We start from the raw sequence: 13,238 nt of genomic DNA on the forward strand, positions 1-13,238 counted from the left end.
CTTTTCCTGTTTCAGAGGAAACTCCACCAGAAATCCTGATATAAACTCAGTATAGCGTCCATTTTCCTTGCACTGATAAGACACACACAGACACACACACACACACACACACACACACAGAAAAACACATACAAGGGTGCAAACACACACACACACACACAAACAGACAGAGAGAAAAATACATACAAGGGTGCACACAAACATGCACACACACACACACACACACATACACAAATACACAAAAACACATACACGGTTGCACACACACACACACACACACACACACACACACACAAAGGTACAAATGCACACACAAACTCACAAATACAGGAACATTCACATATAATACACAACATGACAATCTATGACCCCTACCATGTCTGTGGCTTTTAACAGCAATTGCTTATGTTCTGATATACTGTTATTTACACCGTGAATCTGTGCAGAGCTTAGTATTGCGCATTGTCAAAAAGCACAACACTTGTAATAAAGAAACAGGTAATACAGTTTCCGCTTTCATATTAAAAATACTTTCCAAGTAGTCTTTCTTGATGCTTTGTTTACTGCTGTTGGAAAGATAATTGGGTAATTGCTGCTTGAATTATTGCTTAGTGCTCTGACCTTGCGGCTGCACTGTTGAAGGCCCTGGGTTTGAATCCCAGCACAGCTTTTCTGTGTAGAGCTTGCATGTTCTCCCCGTGTCTGCGTGGGTTTTGTCTGGGTACTCTGGTTTCCTCTCAAAGTCCAAAAACATGCAGGCTAGGTTAAGTGGAGAGTCTAAATTACCACTAGACGTGAATGTGTGCAAATGGTATGTGCGCCCTGCAATGGATTGGTGATTTGTCCAGTGTGTATTCCTGACTCTTGCTCAATGCATTCTGGGATAGGCTCCCAAGACCCTGACCAGGAATAAGCAGGTTAGATAATGGATGGATGGATGGATGCACTGACATTGATACCATTGGGCTAATGTAAAAGTAATCACCATACCAGTGGGCTTCAGTATGAGTTTTTTGTGGTTCACAAAGAATTGCCACACAGCAGTTTTCCCAATTCTGTTTATTGTTTGATTGATAGAAATAAAGTTTTGATGATGTTGGATATTAAAACAATGTACTTGTTTCTCTTTAAACATTTCTAGCAAGACACAATGTGTAAAATAAATACAGAAATACTGAAACTGCTGGCTATACAACATGGCTACGCTGCTTTTGACATGTTATATCACTTTCCTAACACTAAAATGAAGACAGGGTAAAAACCTATGCATAACATAATTGCTGAGGTAGATAAAATAAATTGCCATTTAATAATTAATTCAAAACTGTACAGTGAAGTACAAAAATTAAGTTGATCAAAAGTCCAAAATAACAAGAAATACACATGGCACATTTACAATCAATGCTGAAAAATGTTCTCTCTTCAAAATGGGTCTGGATGCATGTAAACCTGCAAGAACACGCACACATACACACATGCATGCATGCATGCACACATGCACACACACACACACACACACACACACACACAAACACACAATGAGTCCATCACAGAAATGGAGCCCTCAAACCCAAGACATGGTCAAACATTGTTGCAAAACAGAAAAAAAAAAGAATGAACAGGAAGTTTCTCCAGTCTACTACAAAACCGGGGGAAAGCCTGTTTCAGTTCCTCCTCCTTTCCTATTGAGAGTTGTAACTGCAGTTTTCAGATCTAAACTGAAAGTTATTTATCGTAGACAAGACAAGTCTGTACCAGGGCACCTTTGCCAGCTTCAGAATGACCCACTATGGTTGTACTGTGAATGCAAATGTAATGCAATGTGTTACATTATTTTTTACCTTAAGTTTTCAGAAAAAAGGTGAGGATGCTAACTCAATTTGAAAGACTGTCTTATTAATGAGAAAATTAGCCACAGGAAAATAATACTAAAGTTTTAAAAGAAAACTTAAAAGAAGCAGGAACTAACCCTTGAGGTTCACAATTGTCAGGCACACTGGAGCAAGTCAGCTGCAGTTCCTGGGTCTATTCACAAGAGGGCAGTGTCTGACTTAAACTTCAGTGGGAGAAGGGCGTAGCATGCCAGTGCTTGGGCGTGGAGAAGGGGAAGCAGAGAGATGAACACCAGCTCAACTAGTGCAGATATTTGTTTACAACACTGCCCTTAATATATTATTCAGTCTTCAAAATGAAGATATGTCATTGCTTTGTGTCATTCCCATTTGTATTCTGTTAAATGGTACATGCAGTAGTGCCAGCTCTGGAAATGAATAACATGAAGGCTAAGACTATTGTTTTTCATTATACTGACTGCAACTGACCACACAACTCTGGGGAATGGGGTGAGGGAGGTGCATCTGCTCTTTCTGGCAGATTCTGTCTTGCTTCTGCAAACACATACACACACACACACACACACATTGTCTGCGTGGAAAATGCATGCCTGATGAATTCAGCATCAACAGTGATTCAGAAAGGCTCCAAAATCAAATAGCACGCTGTACAAAAACACACTGGTCAACAGAGAGTTCAGTTAGCCATGTGGACACCTGTCCATCTACCAGCAGCCTGCTCTGTCATCGCAGGCATGTTCTGTTCAGAATTTACACCCTGTCAAGGTTTTGTTTACACAACAAGGGGAGTCCCCCCATAGTTCAAGGACAGAGAAATGCCCCTCTATGAACACCTCTTCTCACCACATGTGCTGCTGACACTATTTGCAGAAGTGCTGTTAACCCCAGGTTGGTACAGAGAGTCTCCGACAAGTGGAACAAATTGCAGGTCATGCCCCTGGAGAGGTGTGCCACTCTACAGGAACTGCTCAAACCAGACTTATAATTCTTTGGTTTCCAAGGCAACCAGCGACATTGAGACATTTGTGTCTTTCCTTTAGGAGGTGTTCATTATTCTTACTCTCAGCCTGGCTGGAAGTTTCAAGGGAAATGTAATGAAGAGGGTGAATCTCAGAGCGTCCATAATGCAGGCTGGAACAGAAAGTGCAGTACTCTCAGCACAACAACATTTGAAGAAGCGGCTCAACACGGCAGACAGACGCACTAATTCTGCTATTTTCCACGCTAACCGTGAAGAGCGGTTCTGAAGGTCAGCATTTTGCATGTTTGCGCACACAATTGTCAGTTTGCCCCAGTATAATGCTTTCGACGCAAGCCACGTTGCAGAAATCTGGCACCGTTCAACAGATGTGCAGTCTTGTCCACATCTCTTGTCATGACTCCTCTCTCGCCCCCTCTGTTCTGGAGAGGCCATTAGCAAAAGCACCTCATCCTTTATTTACAATGGGTGGGTGATTGTCGAAGCAGCCACAGGGCCAGCACACTCTCACCGTGAAATACTGTGGTGGGAGGGTGGCACCTGTCCACTAATGCTGCTGCCTGGGATTTCCTTCTAGTGTCCAATGTGCTTGCGGAGAGATAAACGCAAAAGTGTATTGACTCAAAATCACACACAAAAGTAAGACCCTCGTTATGAAGATAAATAGACCGATAATGCATATATCAGCGGAAAGAGACAAAAACAGAGATCCAGGGAGATATGAAACGTTTTTCCCTAGAAAGTCTGGCATTGCAAATGCATTTCATTGAGCCTGCATTAAAATGGGTCAAATGCAGACATACAGCAACTGCAGCCAATTAGAGATATTAATAGATTTATCAGGCATATCCAATGCATAGAAGTATAATAGCAAGTGCACAAGTTATTTCTGAGGCCATACTGTTAAGCACAGTCCTTTGGGCTGAGCATTGAGCCCCGTATGTATTAGTTCTCAGGCAGTGCAAGAATATGGGTGGAGAGGGTGCACAGCGAGGCAAAACCTAATCAATTAATTTATCAACCCACCGATCGCTGATGACAGTGCCAGTGCTAACAGCCAGCTATGCCATTATGAACTGTGCCTGGCACGGATGCCAGCGAGCTTCAGAAGCCGCTGTAATTGGCTGCATTCATGGAGCCATATACCAGGGTCTAATGCCTGGATTGCTCCCTTACCACACCGTGGATTTTTTCATGGTTGTTGATGCATAGTGTGCTGAGTGTATGGCAAGCAGTTGGATGATTCTGGGTAGAGAATGCCCTAACAAAGGCCAGAAAAACTGCATCACTCCACGGACAACATCCTGCAGTTTCCACAGTCACCTTTCAATTAAAATCGATCTCCCCTTGCAATTGCAAGTGACAACAATACCCAGCTCAACAATGAGTTCAATTTAACAATTAAGCTAAAAAGCAGCAGACGCCATTGGCCCTCCAGGCCCAAAGTTGTCCACTGCTGCTCTTTCAAGAACATGAACAGCACAGGCCTGGGACACAATGCCAGACCTTCCACTGAAAATAGTGAGAAAAGTGTCAGAACCAATTATCCCCAGTGTCTTTGAGTGTTGCTTTTATTGACTTTTTTCAGACTCTCAAATATCAAAGGAAAGTCCTTAAAGGACCTCTGGCATTAACAAAGAGCAATCCTGTGCTTGGAAAGAAAAAAAGAAAAGAAAAAAAACAGATAAAAGCTAGTGTTTTGGCTTTCTGTTTGAGAAAAGTATGGTGGCCCAGAGCAAACAACTGAGAGTTTCTGGTTTGAGTTAAAAACAAATAAATCCAGCCATTCCCTCAGTTTGGACTTTTTTATGAAGTGATGAAAAACCGCCCTCCCCCATTTCCCAACTCCTGTCCCCCAGAGAGGGCTGGGGAGGCTTTGAGCAGGACTGGAATCACCGCCAATCTAACTGAATGGAGAGCCAGAACAGACCCTCGCCCACCCTGTAAGATTTGTCTCTGTAAGGACAGTGTTGCGGCACGGTGGTGAAGCATTATGGGAACGCACTGATCAGCTGCTCTGCTAGGAAAGAGTAGGGCTTGGGTGATTAAACCTTTAATTTAAAACTTCAGTAATATTTCACAATTTACATTCACTTTTCATCGTGGCTACAGCTGAAACACATCAAAAATGCGTGAAGTCATTTTACATTAAATGTCAGAGGAAAAAAGTGGTGACTCATCCAGTGACATTGTGAAGTCTTCCAGGAAATTTTAGAGAATCAGATCAAAGTTCAGCACCAGGATTTTATACTTCACGTTCATATTATGTTTATGCCCGGACAAACAGACGCGCACACACAAAGACATGCATACTCACAGGGGCACAAGTTGAAGTTGTATCAGGGTGGATTCCTTTGAGGTGTGGAGGTGTGGATGAATCAAATAAACGTGTTAACTCTTTGAGGTGTTCAGTCACTCAACAAAGCACCATATCCTGTTAATCTGAGATCAAAAGGGAAAAGGGTAAGAGGTCTTTTCCCTCACTCACATTTCAGTATCAAGGTAAATTTTTTATTATAATGCTGAATATTGCTGGAATGATGAGTTATTGTTTTAATTATAAATATTATGATCAAATTGTGGAGAATGCGGATGTTTTCATACAGTCAACTCTATTTTAGAAATACCAGTGTCTATAATTTTTTCTTGTTCATTCTGTCTTACTGGCAGGTAGCATGCATCATAGATCAGGATCTACCTCTGAAAAATATTTCACTGTAGAGAAATCTCCACACGAGAACAGAGAAGTAGATTTCCAATACTGTACAGTGTCATTAGCCCACAAGCATTCGAGGATTTGAGCTGTCCCCCGTACAATGTTTCATCTTTAACACTGAACTCCAAAGTGAGTTCACCACTCATCTGAGAGCAGCGAGATATAAGCAGTCAGGAAACGAGAAGCCTCATGAAAAACAGTATGTTCAAATACGAACAACAATGCATTGCACTGGCCAAATACTAATCATGTTGAAATATACATAAATACAATTTTGATTTGTGCACCTTAAAGAATAAGGTAACAGAGTGGCAACATTTCATTTAAAAGTAAAAAATGGCTTATTTTGTCTAGGAAGAATTATAATGTAATGGATGGGCAGCACTGTTTGAAAACAAAATTCTATTTAAATGTTTATATTTCATAGATAGATAAGCATACAGAACTTTTCATAAGGGTGGATTATGACTGTGCCAATATTCTGTCTGACAGGGGACAAAAATGTATATAAATTATGGACATTGTGGTTGACCAATTTTACACAGATTCTGTGGTGATGAAGCAAAATAAGCTGTACAGTTATTTATGTTACAGCTGCTACCATGGCTGATATACACACTCTAATTCCATCCATGCCCCCCCATACCCCCCACCCCCGCCCCCAAAAAACTCTTCTGCATTCAGACTGTGGCATCTGTGTACTACTGTTGCCTGGGATTTCTTTCAAGTGTCCAATATAATTGCGGAGAGATAAATGCTCAGACTGAAAATCACACACAAAAATAAGGCCCTCATTATAAAGATAAATCGACTGATACTGCATATATTAGTATAAAGAGACAAAAAAGGAGGAGATATTAAGCTCTTTTCCCTAGAAAATCTGGCATAATAAATGAAATGGAATTTAAAAAAAAAAAAAAAAAAACTGAATTCAGAATTATGAGGACACGATCCAAACCACAGATAAACTCTTTTACTTTTAAATCAGTTCCCAGTCTTGGTCTTGAACATGCACAGTCCCCAGGATTATTGTCACCATCTCAGTAAATGCACCCAATCCTGGCCTTGTTTGTGCACAGTGTCATATAGACAAACATACAAATGCAATGCTTCGGAGGTGATATTGGATTTGCACTGAAGTGGTGTAATTCTTGGCATTGGTCTCAGAAGCCACACTGATACAAACTCCATGCCAGCATTCCAACCGATGGGTTTCGAACACTGGGACACACAAAGCTTGAGCACTATGGCGTATTGCCTTGAGTTCCATGTAAAGGGCTATTGAGAATTCGGCAGTATCAGGTCATTTTAACGGAGGGTACAAAACAGTAACGTATACCCCTGGATCACATGGTATACCAGCACAATACTGTTATAGTATAGACCTTTTTGCAGCAAACAGCAGCAGACTGCCTATGGCCAGGAATGCAGAAAATAAGGCTTTGCTTCATGTGCCTTAACTGAACTCGAGAGTTCACTTCCAGGGAACAGTACAATCCAGGATGGATCGATACAAACACACACACTGATATGAACCTTGACCCATTGTTAGCACCGACATCACACTCATTGATAACGAGTACCATGAAATCATCTGCAGAGCACGTGTTATAAAACCATTCATTCATTCACCGTAAGTAAACTCCAATCTTGCGACACAACATCAAAAACATTAATCTTACACAAGAAAATTCCTGCTGTACATTCCCCTCCTCCCATGCCCAGTTTCTCCACTCCTATCACATCCCTCTAAAAAAAAAAACTCAAACTCTTCTGGTTATGTCTCATGGCTTTTACATGTTTGAACTATTACAGGTAAAAAAAAAAGAAACAGCTGCTTAAGTCACACACACTTAAGACAACAGCGACCTAACTGGCATGTTTACAGCAAAAGCATGCCTAGACACCCACATAGCCAGTCTACATGGTAAAAGCTCACACTATGTGAGAGTGCCGAGCAGGAGGACAGGAGACTCTGCTCATCTGAGACTCCGGTGCAGGTAGAGGAGAGGGATGCTCAAGTACTTATGAGATGCTTAAGAAGATGTACAGATTCATTGCTAATGAATGAGAGAAATCACTGTAATGACCGAGATCAAGATTAAAAAGAACTGCTCACAAGCTATATAGTTTTTAAGGCTGTTCACTCAGCCATTTTTACTACGGTATTTGTCCAACTACATTTTTGATCACAGCTTGAATATTTTTTGAATATACCTGTAACTGCATACTCTTGCTTTTTATCATCAAGTGATGTAAGAAGCAGGTTGTCCAATATTCTAACAAACAGAAAACACTCAACTGGTCTGTTACACCATTCTAGTATATACATATAATAAATTATCATATGTATACATAATTATACCATATTAAGAATCATATCAAAGACATGGCCACTGTGTAAAAACATAATAAAAAAGTTAAATAAATTATAAATACATAAATAAATAACAGATAATAAAGTTTGCTACACCTCACCATACAGAAGCAAGTCAACACTGTACTCTTCACGGATGTCACCACATTGTTACCAAGTCACCTACTAAGCCCCTCCCCCACACTGCTGTCACCAATCTTTAGCCATCGTTACAGTTATCCTTATTTCCGCAGGCAGTCTTGTCAGTACTTGGCTCACAGCACTCATAGCTCCTCCCTTCAGCAGTTCCTATGGGCTGAGCTCCTCTGAGGCTGACCCCGCCCCTCTGAAACCTTCTGTTTCAAACAGGCCCTGCAGTATCCGCATACACAGCCCAGTGACAACCGCACAATAAATCCATATGCATGCAACAGTTGCAGGGGGTGGAATGGAGTGGGGGTCCAGGCCAGGTGAGGTCAAGGCAAGAAACCTCAGCCACCACCACCCCGCTTCTCTTCTCTTCCTCTCTCAGTGCACAGAACTCCTCTGCCCTTTCGTTTTCCCTTCAGGAGGACCCTGAAGCTCCATGCGGCAGCAGGAGGTGTGCCCCTGTGTGGAAGGTATGACCATTACACTGTGGTCTCATACTCCATCAGTTCCTTAGGGGAGCCCAGGCTGCGGTACTGCAGGCGGGGCGTGACGGGGGAGGTGCTCTCCAGCACCAGGATAGTCTTGCGCAGCCGGCGGTCGATAAAGTGGGCATCCCAGGCTGGGTACCTCTTCCTGGGCAAGTCAATGCGGATGACCGGCCCTTCTGTCCGAGGGGTGCGGGGCACCGGGGTGGGGGGCACGCTGGGCCGGACCTGGAACACGGGCAGACAGCTGTCCCGGTCCCCGGGCACCGGCTCCCGGTCCGCACCCGTAGTCCTCTGCAGGGTCCTGGGGGGGCTGGTGACCACGTCCGGGGGCGGGCCCGGAGTCATGCACGGTTCGACCACCCCGTCCTCCACGCACCTCCACTGCCCCCCGAAGATGGGTCCGTTGGGGTGGAGCAGGCAGTAGTACACAAACATGAAGAACATTCCCAGGGCGAAGCTGCACACCACCACGCAGACCACGATCAAGGCGCAGAAGTCGGAGGTGTTCTGGCTGCGGTACAGGTACCAGAGCGCGGTCAGCGCCGCGTTCTCCGCCAGCGTGATGAAGTAGTAGATGAACATGCGGTAGCGGGTCTGGCCCTCCTTCACATTGAACCAGCAGAAGATGTAGATGATGCCCACCACCATGTTGTAGATGATCTCCTCCCACTTGGACATGCAGAAGTCCGTCTCCCCCTGGATAATCCAGAAGGTCATGATGCACCAGTGGGTGACGATGAAGATGCCGAAGTAGAGCTGAAACACAGAGGCGAAGAGCGCGAAGGCTATGGTTCGGGCCCCGATGGTGAAGAGGTGCCACAGCATTTGGACGATCACCGCCTTGTAGGACATGGACATCTTGTCATCGCGGGAATCCCGGAGCACCTTCTGGTAGGATGCGATCATCCAGGCCAGAGAAACCAGTGAGGCAGAAGCAGACAGACCTGGAGACAACGGAATTTGCAAAATGGAGGAAAGTGAGGGAAAAAAGGAGAGAGCAGTATAAGGAAAGATAGAGAAAAGTAGAGAAGAGAGAAAAATAGTTGCATATTAGAGGACTTTAGTGAAGTGTATCAGCCGAACTGACCAGGTACTCTATTTCACTCAAAGACTTGCTGTCCCAAACAAGGTTCTCTTAGTTTCTGTGGACGATATTTATTGATTCATTGTCCACAGCTATCTTGGTGGTACTTGACAGGGGCTATAAGGTTAACAGTATGTTACGCAGATACTTCTGGGCTTCTTCCATATGCTTATGGCTATCCAAAGTCTAACTTTATCGATTTTATTGGAAATTGTAAAATACAAGTGTAATTATAAAAATGTTGAGCCTAAAGTAATTATAAAATCTTGCATATACAATACAAAATTATATTTAAAATATATATCACCATATTTACTGGGTTTTGGCATTCAATTTTTTAGTACCTATGCTGTGATTAATGACTAATTGGACATTAGTTTGAATTATTAACATTTTAAAATGAATAATTGATGCTCTAAATTATGACTCTTGCCGCTTGTGGCCAGCCTGCTATGAGCTTATTAATATTTCCTTCACTTCAGCAGTATGATATGAAATAGAGTCAGTCTTCATCTCCAGCTCTCTGTGTAGCCTTTATGAGAAAACGTTATTTGAATTTGAAGCATTATGTTTGAAATGAACAAAGGACAGGTGAATCAGGTTCAGACATACATTAAGCTGCTTTTTAAATTAATTACAGAACCTCCTCAATTGCTACCTACCTGTAGAACCTTGAGAGGGTGATACTGTCAAAATAATAATAATAATAATAATAATAATAATAACAACAACTACAACAATAATAATAATAACACATCTATGCATATTATTATTCCACAAACAGAAGAATAACTAATAAGGCTGTCATGGAAAAATAAATATTAGGCACATCAGAGTATCAGTTCATTGAACACAACTGCAAAATACACAGAAAATGCGTCTTACTGCTAATGGGAACACACTGTCCCATCTATTCCATAAATATATTTACATCTTATTAAAAATGACAAATGAATAACATTCAAGACATAATGAATAATAAACAAAAAAAGAAAGATATTTAATAAGTGGATTCCTGTGTCCAGAGCAACTTACTTAAAAACACAACACAGCTAGAGAAAAGTCATTTTTACTGAACATTGGCGTAAAACTAAAACATCTCTGCGAAAACAATTGTTAACTTAAGGGGCACCTTAAGAAGTGACACAGAAATGTAAAAATAAAGTAAAATAAAATAAAAGCAGGGAGCTGAAAGCTCCGTCGCATAGCATGCTACCGCTACTGCCATGGAGTACCTTTCTTCTTCTGTCACACCACACTGAAGCATAGGGAGGCATCTAATATCACTGTCACACCGTTACAGCTAACTCAGTGAAACCGATCCCTCAGCTCTAAAACTGCAAGCACAAGTGGGAGTGCAATTATGCCACGTGCAGAAATGTATGGCAGAACCATATTCAGCCAATGAGGAAAATTTATTTACTGCAATATGATACAGAGTGTTGTGTGCACAACCTTGCACACAGACGCACACGCACGCATATAAACGCGACGCACACATACACACATACACGCACACGCGCACATACAACCTCAGTGGCTCAAAGAACTGCTGATATCAGAAGGATCAGCTCTTTAATATATTTCCAGATTGCCTTTGTTCATGTGTGTATCCCACAGCCCCTCCAGGACCCTTTAAGGATTTAGAACAATGAACAGACTGTGGGAAAAAAAAATCTGAAAGTAAAACTTTGAGAGAAGTCAAATTCAGCCCAAAACCATTTTAGACTTAAAGTTGTATTTCACAAAGGTGTTGGAATCCCTTGTTTTTTTTATCAGACAGTTATACCCACAAGAGTAATGATCATAAATATGACTCCATACTGCTGATATCCATACCCAAAAAAGATCATTCATTTCATGTATTAAATGAAATCCTAATGCAATGACAGACTATATTGACTAAAAAATATCAGGTAGATGGTCCTTAAATAAGAATTGCCTTTCAGGTCACCTTTTCAGATAGGGTAGAGTGACAAAAATCACACCTAATTTAGCCATTTATGCTGTACCTGTACTGTAAACACCCCTTCCTCTGCCTCAGCCCTTGATAATGAATACATGCTCTTACCCAGTTTACAGCTTCATCCTGTAAAACTTGAGAAAGCCTACCGGTCAACAGCCCTGTGTTGTTATACAGAGCAAATCTAACCGTATTCATTCATTCATTCATTCAAAATTGCATGCTGATTCATTACTATTGTGCATTCTACACAGTTTTCAAACCAGCAAAAATAAAAGGGAACTTTATGTAAAAGTAACTCATTTTGGTAAAAAGTGCTGAGCGGTTCATAGATTCCGAAGCGCTCATAAATATTTGATTCATTTCCTCTCTCTGTCTTTGCCCTTCCATTTGGAGGAGATAGCAGATTAAGAAACATCTTAATTAGCGGCTCGTCTGAGAGCATTAGTCAACACTTTAAAGTCCTTGTCTGCTTCTGCTATCCACTTGGACAGGGACACACCTGACAATCTAAATTGAATCTCACATAACAAAGAGCATATCTCACTCTTTCATGAAGAACTGAAGATTAGAGACAAAACCCCCCCATCCCTGCCAAAAAAACGGATGGGAATAAATGAAAGGGAACCATTACATTGCAAAGCCTGCCTAGAGAACAGGAAACTCGGTTGTCAATGGATGACTTTTAATATTTCGATTTATTTTGTCTCTGATGAATGCAGTCTATTCATTCTTGTCTTTGTTCTTAGTTCTATTAATATTATGTATGTATTTCTGTATTTATTTTCCATTCTCCACTGACTCACTCATGTATACAGATATCATCCTCCTAATGGCTGAATATTTACCTGTTCAAGATACCCTCAAACCCTTATGGCTATGAATTAGGTTCTTTAACTATAATACTTAAGGCTTAATATACAGAGGGGAGGTTAGGCTATTTTACCAATGAATGAAACATCAATAGCACTTCAGGCAAAACGGACTGTTGGCTCCCCTCTTTATCACGTAGTTACTTAGTGTATTCTCCAATTTGAAATGGGTGATGCTGCAGGCAGTGAGCTGGATAAGGGCTTCAGGGCCAGCCCTCGTCAGTGGTGCGCGTGGGTGGGGGTGGGCAGAGTGGACCCAGAGGGGTGCGGTTCTGGCCCTGCTCTGGCGTTGTCAGTGCCTGTCGCTAGTGACAACGGCCACTGACCTGCGGCTCTTCCCGGGTCGGCTCGTACCAGGCTTCGGCTGCTTCACTCAGATGTTTCATCACAGGGTGCATCAATGCAACACCCTATGATTCATTTTCCAAACCCTGCCATCTGGTACTTAAGAGACACGCAGAAATACTCATTCAGGGACAGCATGTGGTGGAGCAGTTTGAGGAGTGGACTTTGAACCTATGGATTCTGGGTTTGAATCCATTAAACTGAAGCCTGCTGATGCTCTCCTGAGCGAGTTCTCTCGCCTCAGTGACTCCAGTAATAATATTGCTGTAAAAATGAGTAACCAGAGGTTAAACCCTCAGAATGACTTGTACGTCTTACAAGATAAGGGTTTCTCAGAGGGAACACACTATTGATACTGCACTGTATTCACACAGACTATGCGGCATTTCTGACCTTCAACTAAAATTGCCATGTAATCAATTATTGTTATTC

General features: G+C 42.0%; 1 protein-coding gene across 1 annotated transcript in view; it reads right to left on the reverse strand.

Annotated features, from left to right (window-relative positions):
* Positions 1–6,215: 6,215 nt before the first annotated feature.
* The window catches only part of xkr7b (XK, Kell blood group complex subunit-related family, member 7b), a 57,465-nt gene continuing 50,442 nt past the window's right edge, over positions 6,216–13,238 (reverse strand). The window contains exon 3 of the mRNA XM_064298068.1: positions 6,216–9,486. Coding sequence (XP_064154138.1) covers positions 8,534–9,486 — 953 coding nt within the window. The 3' untranslated portion in view covers positions 6,216–8,533. The remainder of the gene's footprint in view (positions 9,487–13,238) is intronic.

The sequence above is a fragment of the Anguilla rostrata genome, chromosome 11 (assembly GCF_018555375.3).
Source record: "Anguilla rostrata isolate EN2019 chromosome 11, ASM1855537v3, whole genome shotgun sequence".
NCBI lineage: Eukaryota > Metazoa > Chordata > Actinopteri > Anguilliformes > Anguillidae > Anguilla > Anguilla rostrata.